The sequence below is a fragment of the Malus domestica genome, chromosome 14 (assembly GCF_042453785.1).
Source record: "Malus domestica chromosome 14, GDT2T_hap1".
Taxonomy (NCBI): domain Eukaryota; kingdom Viridiplantae; phylum Streptophyta; class Magnoliopsida; order Rosales; family Rosaceae; genus Malus; species Malus domestica.
Genome location: NC_091674.1, coordinates 23,724,429 through 23,743,852, shown reverse-complemented (window position 1 = coordinate 23,743,852; position 19,424 = coordinate 23,724,429). Strand labels below are relative to the sequence as shown.

The 19,424-nt window shown below is 37.0% G+C and overlaps 2 protein-coding genes across 2 annotated transcripts; one reads left to right on the top strand and one right to left on the bottom strand.

Annotated features, from left to right (window-relative positions):
- The first annotated feature begins 2,460 nt into the window (after positions 1-2,460).
- On the top strand, positions 2,461-5,720 carry LOC103431084 (probable protein S-acyltransferase 7). Its single transcript, XM_008369236.4, has 5 exons — positions 2,461-2,986; positions 3,674-3,844; positions 4,157-4,453; positions 4,628-4,861; positions 4,997-5,720. The coding sequence occupies exons 1-5, from the start codon at positions 2,882-2,884 to the stop codon at positions 5,546-5,548; spliced, it is 1,359 nt and encodes a 452-aa protein (XP_008367458.3). The 5' UTR covers positions 2,461-2,881; the 3' UTR covers positions 5,549-5,720.
- Positions 5,721-6,294: 574 nt separating this feature from the next.
- On the bottom strand, positions 6,295-7,715 carry LOC103431083 (mitochondrial import inner membrane translocase subunit TIM8). Its single transcript, XM_008369235.4, has 2 exons — positions 7,551-7,715; positions 6,295-6,671 (listed from the first exon to the last, which is right to left on the bottom strand). The coding sequence occupies exons 1-2, from the start codon at positions 7,596-7,598 to the stop codon at positions 6,483-6,485; spliced, it is 237 nt and encodes a 78-aa protein (XP_008367457.3). The 5' UTR covers positions 7,599-7,715; the 3' UTR covers positions 6,295-6,482.
- Between the last annotated feature and the right edge of the window lie 11,709 nt (positions 7,716-19,424).

Genomic DNA, 19,424 nt, shown 5'->3' with positions numbered 1-19,424 from the left:
TGAATATTTAGCGATAAAGGATACACACATTGGTGATCTGCGGAGCATGGATACGCTTGTATGGTCGCTGGTAAAGAACGGGTTGTATACGGTACAAACGGGCTACCATTGGCAGCATAACATGGAGGTTTCCAGCAAATTACAATGTCCCTCTTCTTCTAGTATGCTAAGCAGTTAAGTTTGGAAATATATTTAGAATCTGAAGACACCACCAAAAATTAAAAATTTCTTATGGAAAGCTTTACACAGGGCGCTTGCAACTATGGTTGATCTATTCAAACGAAGGTCGTCATCTTCTCCAATCTGCCCAATTTGCAATGACAATGAGGAATTGGTGGAGCATTTTCTACTCTTGTGTCTATGGGTGGAGCCTATTTGGTTTTGCGGGCAACTAAACTACAAGATAAATAAATATGAAATCACTACTTTTGGTTATTCGTTACATTCGTTAATTAGTTCTCATCTGGGTTCTAAGTTGGAGAAATCCACACTGATGTCTTAAGTGGCTTTTACTTGCTGGCACATATGGAAGGCCAGGTGTGATGTTGTCTTCAACCATAAGCCAATCTTTCCTACACATGTAACTCAAGCTATTTCTTGTGCTTTGGCGGTTTTTGAACAAGCTATGGAAAGAAATCCTGAAAGCAATCCAGCGGGGCAGCGTGATTCTTCCCAATGCATTGTTTGGTCTCCTCCTGATTTAGAGTGTGTTAAGATCAACGTGGATGCTAGTTGGAACTTCGGTACTCGAAATGGGTCTGTTGGAATTGTAATTCGAGATCAATATTCTATTTTTGTTGTTGCTAGAAAATCCCCAATCAAGGCTTCTAAGGTTGTTGTGGCTAAGGCGTTGGCGGTGATGGAGGGATGTATGTTTGTTAAGCAGTTGGGTTTAAATAAGGTAATTGTGGAGTCGGACTCAAAGGAAACAATCTTGTGCTTGAGGAAATCCATTCAAAATAGTAGTTGGGAAGCTTTCCCCACCCTTACGAAAATTGCTCAATTAGGGGAGTCTTTTCAAGTCTGTCGCTAGTCTTAGGTTCCAAGAATAGCTAATATGACGGCTGATCATTTGGCGTCTTTCACATCTCCGGAGATGAGTGTTCAATCTTGGGTCAACAGACCACCATCTTCGTTGGTTCATGTTCTCAACAAAGATATATGGTTTGCCTTGTTCAAGTTAAAGTTTTGAGTGGGGTAGGAGGGGAGACGCTTTGCACCAGGTGCAGTGTCCTTCTTCATGTATCCCCCTTATACACTGCTTTTAGCTGTAAAATCATGTATATTTTTCTTCTTTGTTAGTCCCGCTGTGGGTTTTCGTGTGTACTCTTTGGTTTTGCTTGATAATGCATTTCCAGTTTGATCATAAAAAATAAAAAAAGGCATATTATTATAAGACTTTCACAGTGTTGACCCGTCTTGAAATAGAAAAGTATATTATAATGTGTTGATAATTTTATATGGAAATTTGAATTATATATGTGGTGATATTATTACTCCACTTGCAAATTATTAGAATAATTTGTTAAAATCCTCTCTAAATTTGATATTTTGTTTGCTTCAAATTTTGGGGACTAAATTATGAAAATTCTCCATGTCTTCCTTAGAAAGAAGTTTCCCACATTTCATCCAATTTTGTGTTTAAAAATGTCATGTGCCCGAAAACTAAATAATGTGAAGAAATTTGACAGCATGGGGACATCGGGATTTTTATAGTATGTCCTTAAATTAAGAGGTCGTGATCATTGAGGAAGGAATAATGTGTCTTTAGTTTTTTTTTTTTTTCTTTTCCTCTATTTTTCTCTCCAAGTGTCCAATTGCAGGACCTCTTAGAGCATCAATAATTAGGGATGTAAAATACTTTAAAATTGTTTTGTTGCCTCAGAAAGTTCTCTAATGAACAAAAAGTAAAATACTTATTTTAACCGAAAAATATATATTTACATCTTCTTTTATATTTTTCGAGGCGTGCCCTGCTAATTAAAAAATGTTATTTAGTATTGTAGTTTAGTAGTATTCAGCTTTACTAGTAAGTAATAAGTCTTAAAATTGAATTTCATAGATGGCGAGCTCGATACTAATTTATTTTATCACTTTTAATATAAATATATCGTTGTGTTAAAAAGAAATTAGGCCCATACGACTGGACTAGTAAGCATAATTTCGTATGCTTAATAGCTTTTTTTTTTTATTTGAAAGAAAACTATAGTAGATTCATTGATTGAGGAACTTCATTACATAATTTGAGATACAATAAGCCATATCAAGGTAACACACATTCTTCCAAGAGTAAATCAGAAATGAATAAAAGAGGAGAAACATCCCATTCACACTCTGGCCCAAGGAGAGACCAAAACGATGCTTAATGGTTAATCCCTACAAAATGCCCAATATCTCGCGTCCCAAAGCCCGAATCAACATTCTATTTGGCATGAGAATATCCCATGTTTTGACAGACAGAGAGAGGAGTCATGCTAACTGGCTCTGTCGGTATTGTCCCCAGCCCCATACCAATATCATAACGCTAAATTACAACATTACATGTGTATGTATGTATGTATGTATGCATGTATGTATGTATGTATGTATGTGTAATTGTGTATGATTCAAACTGTGTACGTAGGTGCAAGACTTGACCACTTCTCTCTCTACTCCTCCAGTAGTTGCGGGAATTAACACCTCATGCCTTAATCCAATCGAGGGGAGAGAGAGAGCTTCTTCTGATTTTCTTTTAGGATTCAGTCTTACAGAGGATGCTGCTGCTGCTGATTGAAGAAAAGTCAACTCCATCCCACCTCTAAAGCACCAACCTTTCTTTGACTTCTGTTTCTTACTTTTCCAATCTTTTCATTTCTTTCACGGCCGCCCCCCAAGAGCGCTGATGAATGCGGAGCCGAATCACCACCTTCGGCACTCCCCTGCCGGCGGCGCTGCCTCTGGTGGGCCGGAGCTGGTCAGGACTTACAAGACCTGGAAAGGCAGCAATGTAAGCTGAATCTCTCGCTTGGGTTTTGTTCTATATGTGAAGTTTTGTTTGCTTTTCTTGATTTTGCTCACTTTTGGGGAATCTTGGAGTTACCCAGTTGCTGAAATTGAAAGATGTTTCTTTCTTTTGGGTGTTTGATTGAAAGATGATTGCTTTTTTATTAGGAAGGTGTTGAAAGATGCAAAATTGTGATTGATTTGGGTTGTGACTGCTTTTAAGGAGTGGTAATTTGTTTGGTGATTGAATGGACACAAATTAGCTTTAATTATTGCTTGGAAAACTGGGGATTATGGCCAATTTGTGTACTTTTTATATTTTGGCAAGACGATATTATGAACTACTCTAGTTTGTTGGAGGGGGATTCAAACTTGGATGCAAGAGGACGGACACACTACCTTGTTCGGCTTTGGGTTTAAAATTTAAGTCACTGCTTTGGCATTCCCAGCTTACCCTTTAGCCATACAATCCTCAAAGACTGAATCTTAAGCTCATTGATCATGTTGTAGCATAAGGGGGAGGATAACCTTTCCTGTGGATTGTATCGCCCTTTTTAATATATGACAATTTGACCTTTCGGCATATAAGCTTTTCTTTTGGTTTGTCTTTCCTTTTAAGTGGCAGCATATGCATCCTTCTGTTATGCGTTTATGTTTACTCAAACACATTGTTGACTGTTTTATTCTGCAGATATTTTTCCTTGGTGGAAGGCTTATATTTGGACCCGATGTCAGTTCTCTTCCGTTAACAGTATCTCTCCTTACTGTGCCTGTTGCAGTTTTCTGCATCTTTGTAGGAAGAAAACTAATTGATCACTTGGGAATTTCAGTAATTATTGCTGTTTGTATATGGACGCTACTTGTAAGTCCTTTTCCTATTTGAATTCTGTTATCGTAGTTCGTAAGATTGTAGGTATTCATATTTGCCCAATGCACAAGTATAAAGTTTACTAATGCGTAGCTCATTAGTTATAACTGATAATTTTGGTGATTGTTTTTACTCCTAGTTGTCTACTTAGTCGACACTCTTTTTTCATGAATGTCTGAACTATGAACTACCAACGAGAATTACAATGCTGGGTTTTCTTGTATTATGTAATCACATCAGATTTCTGACGTTAGATGCAACAAATTGTGTTCTGACGGATGGAAACGTGTGTATTTGTTTCCTCAGGTTTTGGTTTTTCTTCTACTAACCTCAGGAAGAGATCCTGGTATAGTACCTCGTAATCTTAACCCTCCAGAGCCAGAGGATTATGATGCGAGTATAGAGGGTGGGTCTAGTGAATCACAACAGCCACGTTTTCCACGCATGAAGGAAGTAGTTATCAATGGTATTATTGTGAAGATCAAGTTTTGCGACACCTGCATGCTTTACAGACCTCCTCGTTGTTCTCACTGTTCCATATGCAATAACTGCGTGCAGCGATTCGACCATCACTGCCCTTGGGTTGGCCAATGTATTGGATTGGTAAGGGACATACTTTCAAGACCTAAACTCTGGAGCTTTTCTATTTATATTTCCTTAATTCTGTGGAGGTGCTTAGTTTGAATGGATGATTAATTTATATTTGATTATAAGAATCACAAAAACTCAAACCAATTGCTCAAATTTATGTAAGCTGCCTTTGATTTCTGTGTACAGCGGAACTACAGGTTCTTCTTCATGTTTGTCTTCTCTGCAACTCTTCTTTGCTTATATGTACAAGGGTTTTGCTGGGTCTACGTTGTGAGGATCATGCATGGCGAGGATATATCAATTTGGAAGGCGCTAATTAAGACTCCCGCCTCCATTGGGCTCATTATTTACAGTTTCATTGCCTTTTGGTTTGTCGGCGGTCTTACTATGTTCCACTCATATCTCATCAGTACAAACCAGGTTAGAAGCTCGTAAATTCAAGAAATCCTGCTTTGCTGTGTGGTGATATTTATTCGTGTAAATCCATCTGTACTTTTTAAATTCAGGTTTATTCGTCTTGTAACGTTAGAGCTCTCTTTTGTTGTGCTTTGGCAGTCTACTTATGAAAACTTTAGATACCGGTATGATGGACGAGAGAACCCATTCAACAAAGGGACAATTAAGAACTTCATGGAGGTATTCTGCACGAGAATTTCTCCATCCAAGAACAATTTCAGGGCAAAAGTTCCAAGAGATCCTGAAGTTCTTCCTACACCAGTCGGCGCCAATTTTGTTAGTCCTCTCATAGGGAAAGCCATGAGTGACATAGAGATGGGGAGGAAGCCATTACGGAATGACGCTTCAGGAGAGATGCGGGATTATGAAGGACAATTTAGCAACGATGATGGAGTAAACAAGGACCCCCAAGTGAGCGAGGCTGATAGGTCCCAAGATTTAAGCAGGAGTCTCCGAACAGAGAGCACAGAGAGACACGTTGCCTCGCAACCTAGACGGTCTAGTTGGGGGAGGCGGAGTGGAAGTTTAGATATAGCGCCCGAAGTGCTTGCTTTTGCAGCTGGAGTTGGCGATTCAAGGCGGGTCACTGATGAAAAAGGAATCAACGGCAAGTTGACAACAGAAATTGGACAATCCCGTACAAGTTTGTAAATAGTCGATAGGCGATTATACTAAAGAAAACAACATGAGGAAAGGCTGCGAGCTTTTGGAAATGTTAAGCCGTGTTATATTGTTTGTATATTAAGTGTGGAATTTGAAAGAACAGCTCTCTCAAGCGGTCAATTCTTTCCAATGTGTGCAATGCCATCACGAGTTTATCTTCTTTTTTTCTTCTTACTTCATCTGTAATTTAACCACCTCAGGTTTCGTGGTGTGAATGTGGAACCAATTTTACGTGTATGTTCGAAGTCTGTTTCACCTTTCAGTTTTCCGGCACTAAAGTGTTCTTCATTCATCACAACATGAATGGAGATCTCTACATCGGGAGCTTCTCCCGGTCGTTCCCGCACGGATCCGGCAAGTACCTCTGGACCGAAAGGTGCATGTACGAAGGCCAGTGGCGATGAGTGGCTAGTCACGCTCCCTAACGATGTTAACCTTACTCTGTCGCCGCTCGTTTTCCAGCGCAACCTATTCCTATCAAACGCGAAAGGTATCTTCTCAGGTATTTCTTAAAAATTTCGTATGCTTCTAACAAAAGCGACAAGAGTGATTTTGCACAGAGCAATTATGAGCAGAAGCATCCCAAACGGGGGCTTAGATTGCTCGTAGATATACCCGTGATTCCAAGCCAAAATTCACAGAGATTTTGCTTGCTGAAATATTCAAACTTTCGAGCATCGAGTTAACAGCTGCAACATGCAATACATTCATGATTCATCACATCAATAACAACATGAAAAATTCAATAAAAATTTGATAGATAATAGTGCTGGAAGAGGTATCGACTACAATAGCTTCGAGAGAGGGAGGAGAAGTTCGTTTCCAGAAATACAGAACACATTTTCAACCGATATTTAACTGACTCCATAAGCAAAAACGGCCACATTACGGAATTGAGAATGCATGCCAAACTTCTAGACCTTCATTGCATACCCTGAAAGCGCTTCATAATAATCATACTCATATCAAGATACCGGCGGGCACAGTTTGTCAGGCAAGCGGACTCACTGGAACTGAACTTGCTCCCAGGGGTACTGGTGATGCACTTGTCCCAACATACATTTGTAAGCTTTCCCACCATCTCGTTCACCATTGCTCTTTCCTTCTCTTGCTGCACATCAAGCACACCGTTGTTTAAAAAAAATCAACCATCAATGGCTCAAGTATACTGACGGAGAAAGTAACAAACTAGCAGCAGCAACAGGAACAACGTAGTAATAATCACATTGTAAGTGGTTGTGCAAGGTTCAAAAAACATTATATTGTTTCGACAATGCTACAAAGCATATCGCCAGAAGATTAGTCAATGCACAACCAATCAAGATAAAACATTTGAGTTCAGTTTTAAGGCTATAGCGGCAACATCTCAATTCGTCAATTCGTCAATAACTTCATAATCATTCTTATATTCTTCTCCTTTCACCCCCACAACAAGTAAAAAGATCAATTCGAATTAAGGGGTAAAAGGCCATCACACAATGTTAAGTATCAAAATGGAGTTCGGGGGCGAAATTTGGAACAATTTTTAGGCTTTCTACAATGTTGCATAAGGTGTTCACTCTAAAGAATTGAAGCATTGAACTAAAACACTGAAAGATCAAGATTTTCACCCATGCACTTCTTCTTCAGAAAAAAAAAAAAACAAACAACGATAACGAATAATCGACTCCAAAACTACCAATTAATCATGAGCTCAATTAAAATCTTAATACTATTCTTAGGGAAAAGTTGTTTGCTTTCGATTTATATAAATTCGTAAAAGCAAAGAACTCAAAATTACATCTTTCAATGGGGGTAAACATGCATATATTTGTATATGTACTATTCAATATTCAATCCCAAACATATAGATATGTTTTTTAAAAAACCCAAAAACCCTAAATCCCCAAATAAATTCAGAGTTTTAATCCGCTGAAATAAAAAGCAACATTCTTTTCTTCCTCATGAATTTTCTCGGGAAATAAACAGGGAGAAGGACAATAGAACTTACGTTGATGAAGTTAAGCAGTTCAGGGTTGTTCATTGCTGAAGGATCCATGGCAGTTTGTGCTCGCTATTCCACTAAAACCCTTCTAAATTCTTCAGATTTGAAAACAATCCCACCGTCTCACACTCTCCGAAAAACCCTAGAAACTTTCGAAAGCCTCAGAGGAGACCGGCAACTAATAAGGGATTCAACTTATTGGGCCAGATTTTAAAAGAAAGCTAATTCGCTTCAAGACTTCTATAAGTTTTAAATTTTGTAGGCCCAAAGAAGGGGAATGTGGGTTGAGAATTAGGGTGATTTTCGGTTGGATCAGATCGAAAACAAGTATTCCAATTAAAATTCAAAAAAGTTTTAGAATTAAATATTTTAGTTTTGGCTTTGAAATTTTGGGTTATCGGGATTTATCGGAAATTTTGGAATTTGTTTTATCTTAGAATTCTTGAAACATAACTTGGATCTCCTACATTTTACAAGACTTCAAAAATTTTAAACTTTTATGTATCCACTAGTTAACATTTTTTTTGAATTTTTGTGATATTTATATGCAATTACATTGGTGTATGACATAAAGTCATATTAAACAAACTATAATAATATGTATGATTATACTCTTCATGCTTAATATATATCAATATAATTAAATATAAAAAATAAGAAATAAAGCATATCCATATGTAACAATAAACACGAAAAAAATAAGAATATGTATGGTTTTTTTTTTTTTAATTTATTTATTTTTTTAACAGTACTGAGTTTGAGAAATTCAAGATTGCAATTTGAAATTGGATATGTACATTCCAATTGTCATTCAATTTTTTTGAAAATTTTCAAAATTGAAAACGTTTGAACTCGAAACGAAAATTTCAATTTGGATTGGAACTTTCAGTCGAACTTACACACCTAGTTGAGATCAATAAGAAGGTGGAGAAATACTTATATGCAAACGCCTTGTATATAGAACACTAGACACAAGAAGTCGAAGCAAACTATTGACGGTTACTCCTCAACTTTTTCTCGCCCGTTGCGGTGATAGTCGTTCTCCTTCTTTGAAAGTTTTTCTCACCTTTTTGTGTGAGTGTTGTCCACTTTTGTAAATTTTTTGTTGTCGATGGCCCTAGTTGTGGCCAGAGTCGGTAGCAGTTCTCCCCTCTCTTTTCTCTTTCTTTCCCTTTTCCCATCCTTCTGCTTCTTCTCCTTGTCTACCATCCCATTTCTGTAAATGCTTTGAATTATTTTTATTCTTCTCAATGAGAGGTATTTATACAAGGTGTACAACCCTAGTGTAATAGGAAGAAAACTAATTACACGAGATTATAGAAGATTACACGGAATTGATATCAATTAGGAATCCTACCTAAAATACAAAGTCAACACTCCCCCTCGCATAAATGTTACTCATGCCCAACTTGTGTAAGAAACTTGAAACTTATGACTTGAAAACAGCCTTCGTGACGATATTTGCGAACTGATCTTCTGTTCTTATTGTCGGTAGTTCAATTGTTTTTTCTTCTAATTTTTCTTTGACGAAGAACCGATCAACTTCAACATGTTTTGTTCTATCATGTTGTACCGGATTATGTTCAATGTCACGGGCAGCTTTATTATCACAAAATAATTTCATGGGCTGATCATGTAGTATACCCAAATCGCGAAGCAGAAGCCTAAGCCACAGAATTTCACAAATCCCCAAAGCCATACCTCTATATTCAGCTTCTGCACTGGAACGGGCAACCACATTCTGTTTCTTACTTCTCCATGTAACCAAGTTACCCCCAACGAATGTAAAGTAACCTGATGTTGAGCGTATATCATCAATCAAACCTGCCTAATCTGCATCAGTATAACCTTCAACTCTAAGGTGATTATTCCTTTTAAACAAAATTCCTTTGCAAGGACTTCCCTTCAAATATCTCAAAATTCTCATCACTACATTCATATGTTGTTCTCCGAGATTATGCATGTATTGACTCACTACACTTAAGGCATAAGCAAGGTCCGGTCTTGTGTGTGCCAAGTACATTAAATGACCTACTAACCTTTGGTATCTCTCTTTGTCAACTGGTACTTGATTAGGATCAACACTAAGCTTCAATCATTCCTCTAATGGTGTAGCTACTAGTTGACAAGCTAACATGCCGGTTTCGTGCAACAAATCAATAATATACTTCCTCTGTGATAAGAAAATTCCCGAACTGCTTCTCGATACCTCAATCCCTAAAAAATATTTCAAAGATCCAAGGTCCTTCATCTCAAATTCTGTAGCCAAATATCTTTGCAAGGTCGCATGTTCTTTTGGGTTATTACCTGTTACCACCATATCATCTACATACACAATAAGTGCAGTAAGTTTCCTATTTCGTTTTTTTCAGGAACAGAGTATGATCAGAGTTACTTTGTTTATAGCCAAATGCTCTCATAGATTTTGTGAATCTTCTAAACCATGCCCAAAGGGACTGCTTTAAACCATACAAGGATTTCTTCAACCTGCACACTTTTCTTTTGTATTTATCTAGAGCATTACATCTAGGTGGAAGATCTATATAAATTTCTTCTGTCAAGTCTCCATGCAAGAAGGCATTCTTCACATCGAATTGTTGTAAGGGCCAATTAAGATTTGCAGCCAAGGACAACAAAACACGAACTGTGTTGATCTTGGCTATAGGTGCAAATGTATCTATGTAGTCGATTCCATATTTTTGAGTGTATCCTTTTGCTGCTAGTCTTGCCTTAAAACTATCCACCGTCCCATTTGCTTTGTATTTCACAGTATAGACCCATTTGCATCCCACAGGTTTCTTGCCAGCAGGCAAGTCTGTGATCTCCTAGGTAGCATTCTTCTTCAAAGACTTCAACTCTTCATTCATTGTTGCTTGCCATCGTGGATCAGTTAAAGCCTCATGCACACTATTAGGAATAGATACAGTAGATAATTGATGCACAAATGACTTATTTGATTCTAACAGGTGACTGGTATACACATAATTACTTAACGGGTATAACACACTAGACTCAGGGTTGGGCTTACTCATTGGATACCTAGTTTTGCATTTAGGGTTAAATTCATAAGTAAGTTTAGGAATACCTCGATTGACGTGATCATGGAGACGACGTGGTGGTGGTGCATCCGAGATCGAAGACGATTGATTATGGTTATTGGGACTCAAGATCGACTGTGAGATAGCTAGCGACATAAGACTGTTCGGTGGTGAGAAAACTAGCAGTGAGCTATCAGGTAGTGAGTTATCTGGCGATGTCGACTCGTCCTTTTCATGGTTTTCAACATTATTTCCATGTGAATGATCACCACTTCTCTCTAATACATTACCACTTAGTTCCAATTCATTCATATCATTGTTTTAGTGTGAATGATCACCACTTATTTCCAAGATATCACCACTTAAATCCAAATCTTTCACACTATCTATATGTGGAATAGTATAATCAAGAGTTTGAACTTCTATCTGATTCTCCCCCTGAAGTGAAGACTCGGGATTGGCAAACTACATATCATTCTCATGAGATGCAACATCCACAGTGACAAACAATTTTTTCGTCGGAGGGTGATAACAACGATACCCTTTTTTATTTGAGGCATACCCCACAAACACACACCATAAAGCCCGGGGTTCAAGCTTACTTCTCTGCTATTTATGAAGATGAACGAAGGCCACACAACCAAACACGTGAGGTGGAAGATTAGGAACTGTAGGAGCATCAACATATGAAGAGAGAGTCTGGAGTGGTGTCTGGAAGTCAACCAATCGGGATGGAACACAATTCATGAGATACGCAGCTGAGGTGAAAGCTTCTCCCCAAAAAGACAACGGGAGACACGCCTCAAGCAAAGAAGCACGAACAACCTCGAGAAACTGACGATTCTTGTGTTATGCAACACCATTTTGTTGTGGAGTATATGGACATATAGTCTGATGAACAATACCATGATGATCAAGAAAGGCACAAAGTTCAGAGTTTACATATTCGCCGCCATTATCACTCCTGATAACCTGTATGTGTGACTTATATTGTACTTATACCATTTTGTAAAACCGCTGAAACAAAGAAGTGACTTCACTTTTGGACTTCATTAAACAAACCCAAGTCATACGTGTGCAGTCATCAATAAAAGTAACAAACCAATGAGCACCACCAAGTGTAGCAATTTTATATGGTCCCTAAACATCAGAATGAATTATCATAAACGGGATTGAACTTTTAGTCAAACTAGGCAGAAACGAAGCACGATGACTTTTAGCCATTCCACAAACACCACATTTAAAGTTAGAAATATCATGCTTAATAAACAGGCTAGGAAACAACCTCCGCAGGTAGGTGAACGAAGGATGTCCAAGTTGACGATGCCAAAACCAAATCTCCGAAGCTTTATTCCTATCCCCCTGATTCCCTTCCACTACAAGAGCTTGGGTCAACATTTGGGAACTGTTCGATGTCAGCTCCAAGTAGTAGAGCTTCCCCTTCCTAATACTATAACCAATCCTCTTGCGAGTCTAAATGTCTTTAAAAACATAAAAAAAAATGGCCAAAAAATCACAAGACAATGCAGGGCGACAATTATTTGAGCAACACATAATAAATTATAGTTAAGAGAATGAACAACAAGCACGGTATCAAGACTAAGGGTATATGAAAGGGAGATAGTTTCTTCCCCGATAACAGGGGCAGGATTACCGTTGGCTACACTTACGACAATTTTGGTGGATGGTTTGAGGGTTTCTACCTATATAAGTCATATGTTCAGTAGCACCAGAATCAATTATCCACGTATTATTCGTAACAGAGGCAGAAACCTTTAAAGCCTTACCATTGTTACCTATAGTAGTAGAGGCAGACATTTCCGCAACCATATTTTCAGAATCTACCTTCACATTGGCCAAAGAGGTACGCATGGTCGCATTCTCATGTCTGAGTTGGTCAGATAGATTTGGAGTACAAGTCCAGATTGCCATTCCTAAGCAATTTTAATCAATACGTTCCTCGGTGATCGGTAGAGTCCAAATTTCCATGCAAACTAAGCCCAAGAAGCTTCAATTTGCACGGGACAACAAGAAAGATAGCCCAATAACAATTAAAAAATAATAATTATCCAAAAGAAAATTTTCTTGCCGTGTGGGCCTGAAGCACAAAACCCAATTTTTCAATGTTTGTATTTTGTCCTTTTGCCCTTTGTCCAAAGTCATCTTCGTGCAAACGAAGATTTGGGGAAAAAAAACAAAACACTGCAATCTGGAGCAGCAGCAGGTCTGTGTGGGTGAAGATAAAGACAGTTGGGGTTTTAAATGGAGATGGTGATACAATTGGTAGTGTACGATGTGGGTTGTAGAGATTTGGTAACTCCTCAGACAGTAGGACAGTGTAGACAGTGTGGTGGTTTTAGATCAGAGAGCAGTTGTAATAGACTCGGGCTCAGCAACGACGGAGTCGCTCGCTGGTCGAACGAGCACGATGCACAACTGGTTGTGCGGCTAGTGGTTCTTGGGTCAACAACGATGGCGTCGCTCGCCGCACAACTGATTGCACGGCTGATGGTTATGGTCACTATATTTTTCTTTATTTCCTCTAACCTAGGCCCTGGTAGTAGAAAAAATGCTTTGAATTATTTTTATTCTTCTCAATGAGAGGTATTTATACAAGGTGTACAACCTTAGTGTAATAGGAAGAAAACTAATTACACGAGATTATAGGAGATTACACGGAATTGATATCAATTAGGAATCCTACCTAAATACAAAGTCAACACTTCTCCTTATCTACCATCCCATTTTGGTCTTGTTCTTCAACCTTAAATCCGTCTCTGATCTACATGTCTTTCATCATTAACTCTAAATTCCAGTTTCTTATTTTTTTTCAAATTTGTGTTGTCCATCCTCTTCCACAGCTTTCATCGTTCCCTCTCAATCTAAATCTCACATTTTCTCCACTCATTTTCCAGGTTGGCTCCGTCATTCATCATTCCTACCTCTTTTTCATTAAGCAATTACCTTTCTTCACCACACTTGGTTGTGGTTCTCTTGAAATGTGTGTAGAGGTTCAGCTCGGGTGTACACACCACCACCTTCCATTTGTTTTCCTTTATTGGCACTGTTGTTGTTGGGTTTTCACTGGCTTCTTTCAATCTATGATTGCATTCAGTGTGGTGTTCATTGCAGGATGCTGAAGTCACCATCTTCTTCTTTTTTGGCGTGTGGTATGATATCAGATTTGAGTGATTTTTGGTAGAATGACCTTTGAGGGAAGACCTAAAAGATAGATGGTTTAGATTGTTGAAATACATTACGAAATGAGCCTCACAAAAAACATTGTAAACAATTGTATAAAAATGGTGTCACAGATCTGCATTTTTTTGTACTTCAATGATCGTTGAAATAGGGACTATTTCTAGGGCCCAATCAACATCGAACTTCAATGATTTGAACCGTCTATTTTTTTAAGTTTAACTTTACAAATTATCTTTGCAAAATATTAGTCAAATTAAAAATATTTAAGGTATATAATTGAGTTTAAAGAAATGAACGATTGAACTTTGATGGATAATGGCCCCACAAATAGCCAAGTGTTTTCGTTTGTTGATTGATAAAACAAGATTAATTCATAGAAATTGGAAAGGGAATATGCAAGGTATATGAAAGCATTACCTAAGGCTTATGCATATGGTTTGACATCCATGCATGGTACGTAATTCAACCATAAAACTGTTAAAAGTAGAAATTAGGCAAATTAAAGTGCTATAAGGTACCGTTTGGGACGTGGGACGGGACGGAACAGAGTGGGACGAGGTGTTCTGTCCCACATTTGGTGTGCCTATAACGGGTGGAACATGTTGTTCCACGGGACGAATTTTGAGTGATTTTTCGTTCCACCTCATCCCCTGGAACGACTCGTTCCACATCCGTGGAACACAAAATTATAACATCTCCGTCTCCTTCTTCTTCCTCCTTGTTTCCATCCAAGGGCATCTTTGCTCCTTTTCCGTTCTGTCCCATCCTATCCTGTCCCATTCCGTTCCATCCCGTCTTCATACCAAACGATACCTAAAAGATAGCAAATTTTGAAAGACTTTCTTATGCATTAAGCATTTGTACTCCTTTTCTTCAATGTTAAACTTTTTGATACTAAACACATGCAAAATATACCCTTTAAAATTAATGAAAATCATAAATGGACTTTTTCTCCACCATTATAACTTTTCTTTGGTCCAATAATCACATCTCCTTTAAACATACATGACTCAAATGAATGAATTAAAATTAACCAATTATTGGAAGAATTGCTTTAGGTTCAAAGAAAAGAGAAAGCAGCTGCATATATTGAGGACCATGTGTGAAGCCATAAGACATTAATACCATTAAAGATTACATAACAAAAGGCTAAATAGCCAAAATAGTCCTTGAGATTTGCATAACTCATCATTTTGGTCCCTAACATTTCAAATTGATAAAAGTGGTCCCTGAGATTGTCCACCATCCATCATTTTGGTCCTTCCGTTAAAAACTCCGTTAAGTGTCCCAGAGCTCTTGGTCGGAAGTTTAGACAATTTTCAAAGTTTCGTAACTCAATCTTTTCTTAACCAAATTCGACCCATAATATATCAAAATGAAGATAGGAAAGTGTAAAATAAGATTATACCTATTTGGAAGCCCAATGGCTACCGGAGATAGCTGAAAAATATCCCCAAAGTTGACTGGTCTGAAGAAAAACTGGAAAACTCGTAGGAAACTGGGTAAATTTTAAACGTTCATAACTTCTTCAATACTCAACAAAATCAAGTGATTCAAAAATGAAAATAATACTTCTTGACGAGACAAAGAGAATGGTACCTTTTTGATGGCTAACTCACCATGGTTTGACTGAAAAACGGCTCGAAAGTGGTTGTCTTGGTCTCAAGTTAGCCACTTTCAAGCCATTTTTTGGCCAAACCACGAAAATTTAGCCATCTAAAAAGGTACCATTCTCTTCGTCTCATCGATAAGTATGATTTTCGTTTTTGAATCACTTGATTTCGTTGAGTATTGAAGAAGTTATGAACGTTTAAAGTTTACCCAATTTCCGGCATGTTTTCCAGTTTTCCCTCGGACCAGTCAACTTTGAGGCTATTTTCCAGCCATCTCCGGCAGCCATTTGGCTTCCAAATAGGTATAATCTTATTCTACACTTTCCAATTTTCATTTTGATATATTATGGGTCGAATTTGATTAAGAAACGATTGAGTTATGAAACTTTGAAAATTGCCCAAACTTCCGGCCAAGAGCTCCGGGACACTTAACGGAGTTTTTAACGGAATGACCAAAATGATGGATGGTGGACAATCTCAGGGACCACTTTTATCGATTTGAAATGTTAAGGACCAAAGTGATGAGTTATGCAAATCTCAAGGACCATTTTGGCTATTTAGCCCACAACAAAATAAGCATGTTAACTTTTGTTGCTATGCTTTCAAAATAAGCACTTGGCCAGAGACATTGTTTTAACGAAATAGGGTGCTTTTTTATGAAGCAGAAGATCTTTAAATCAGCCCTGCATGCATGGAAAGAGAGGATTAAAGCTACATCTTCGTGATGAAGAAAAGCACCAATCTGAGTTGACGATTGGTTTTCAGCTAAGGTTTTCCCTAGATAGCTTTCGATAAAAGCAGGTTCTTTTTTTGTGGCTCCTTTCATTCAAATTAACAATTGTTCAAATAAAAAAAGAACAAAACTCCTAGATCTTTTATGTGCGGCTATGAACCTTTATGTGTCAGCCATCCATAATTCAAAAGAAAGCAAGTAGCTCGTAGTTAAACTAATTAATCCAAAACCACTAAATAAAAGAAAATTTTAATATTGGAAGAACAACCATGAGCAAATGAAATCGATTAGGCATCTGATGAAGAATCAAGAAGTTGCCTACTGTGAATGTTTTTGGAGTAACCGTATCTTAACGAACGTAGCTCGGTTATTAGCATGCATGATGCAGTTTTTACTGTTGCATTATTTTATGTGGTCCTTGGAATTTTGCTTTTAGAGATAGTTACTCAACATTACCAAACTTTTATATAGGGATAATTTTAATTTACCAAGTTATCATAAACTTTAGGTTTTACTTCACTTATTTTCTTTTTCAAACGCTGCATGTACTTGAGACAATATCCTATAAAACGAGTATGTATATATTGATATTTCAAACATCAAATACTCTGTCAAAAAGACCTGCATGACCAACGCGCAACTTTTTGTATGAAATTAGGCTATGTATTTTCTATATTATATATACTTTTTTTAACTATTATTTTTTAAACCTTACTTTATATTAATTTTTTGAACAATTATATTATATTATTATAAATTACAATTGTGTATTTTCTCTTAATTTGTAATTTGTTTTCTTTAAGTTACTACTAAGACTGCAAGTGGCCCCTACTACAGTTGTGAAGAGGAGTGTTGCCCTTACACCACAACATGGGTTCAATCCTATTGACTCCCTAATCTAACATCTAATCTAACAAATCTATCGTTTGACCAAAAATCAAAATATTTCCTTTTAAAAGCGCTTTTAGTCATTTTAAAAGTACTTCCAAACAAAACCTAAGACAATACAAACCTATTACCATCACTTGCTACATCATGTAGTATATCTATATATATGTAGTACAAAAATATAATTTCCTCAATTCCCTAATAATTTTTGTGTGTTTTTCCATATGTTCCTTTCACATAGTTTTACTTATTAATTCTTTGCCGTAGTTTACTTAATTAGGTAAACAGTTTATGTGTTTTTACATCTAATGAGCTAAGCATGACATCGGACGACTTCATATGAATGAGAAATACATCACCAATCCATTACGATTAAATATATAATGAGTAATATGTGGCCGGCCTTACCTTGAAAATTTTCACCAAGACCTCAGCAACTCCAATATAATATAACGGATTAGCTCAATGCTCTTTGATTGCTTGTTAACATCTCTTTCACATGAGATGCTCGTTATAACAAGGACATGGAGATGTAAGAATTTGCTTTGCATCACAAATTACAGACATGAAAAAACAAGAAAATCATATGTAAGCAAATCAAACTTCTTTTAAGGGTTACTATATAGATATATAGCTTCCAAAAAACTTCATTTTCCAGATAAAAACACTTGAAGTCTCGTTTTGAAGCAAAAACTCATAAACTCAAATGTTATTCTACCAACTTTTATTATACTATACTATTATTGCACAATGGGTTTAGAGATTTTATTTTGGTTTTGATTTTATATGATGTGTTTGGACGAGAAGCTTTAAAATTTCATAAAACCTTTAATAAATTATAAATGTATTAACAATGCACCTCCAAAATTGGATGGAGCAACTTGGAAATGACTGAATACAGAATTTTGAAATGACATAGTTCAAGATGTCAATTTGAAAAGTCTTTTGCTTAGCATCTTTGGATACGTACATTTGTAATGTTTTAGTAGTAACTTTCTACTGCATTTTTAACAATTAAGTCTAATTAAAATTTCATAAAACTTTAAGGGTGCGTTTGTTTAGCTTCACTACCTTTCACTAGACGAGATTAGTTTCTAATGCAATCCCGTGTTTGTCTACAGTAAGAACTAAGTTTAATGGTATTAAGTGGGACTCGCGTCGACTAATTCCTTTGTTAGAAGGTCTTAGCAAGCCCCCAAAATACGAGAGGACTACCTAAGACCGTCATCCTCTTCGTGCTCGCTATCCTCATCCTGCTCGCTCGCCATGTCCTACTTAACTACTTCGATTTCCCCTTCTACTCGTCCTAATCACACATTTCCCCTTCAATCTCCCTTTCGATTTCCCCTTCAATTTCCTAGGTTGTTATGAAATTTGGGTGCATTTTATGCTGTGAAATTTTCCTGTTCTTCAATAATTTCTCCTTCTGGGTATTTTATGATGTTGTTGTATGGATTTGATTTCCTCTTCTGGGTATTTTGTGATTTCCCCTAGTTCAGCTTTCCATGCTCAAAGTCATCTACGGCGAAGCCCCAATTTCAGAAATTGGTGAGGTTGTGAAGAAGAAATCAAAACCTGCTGCCTCCAAATTTGTGGGGTGATGAGGTTTGAATTTTTAACAATTTTGGGACATTTGAGTTGCTGATTAAATTTAAACAGTCAGGTCGCTGCTTTCAATTTAAATTCTCCAATTCAACAATGGAAATAAACTGAGACAAAAGATTAACAGAAAAAGGGAAAAAAAGATAGAGGCATTCATGGAGCTCGTGGTGTGGAGTATAAGGTGAATAAATAAACCCATAAAAAGTATGAGATAATAACCTTTTCTGTTTCTCAGAATTTTCATTTGGATTTTTTTCCAATTTCCCCAAAAAAAAGCCTTCAATTTTCTTCCCCAAGTTATTTCTTAGCATTGCAGAATCTGGGTTTTGTTCTTTATACTCTGTTTTGGTGAATTATGAAAAAAAATTCAAGATGGGTATTTGGCTGTAATTTTATCATTTGATTTAATTGTGGGTATTGTGCACTTGAGTTTGATGCTTCAATTGTTAATTTGCAATTTCACTAATTTTTATTATCTTGTTTCTTAGTCTGACACTGCATCAAACGTTTCACTAAGTTAGTCCAACTTAATCTATTATAAGTCAGTCCAACTTAGTCTTTGAAGCTAGTCCAGTCTGAAATAATCTGGTGCAACAAACGCACCCTAAAGTTCTTCATTCAAACATAGCACGACACAACTCACTAGCAGCATCAGTTGTTTGAGAACAAACCAGTTAACTTTTTTTTTTTAACTGTCAACATCAAAAGTATTCATCCAGTAATAGTACTGTTGTCCCGTTCTATATTCACACCCCTACGAATCATTTTTCTTTTCTTTTTCTTGTACAACCACTCAAAAAGATAC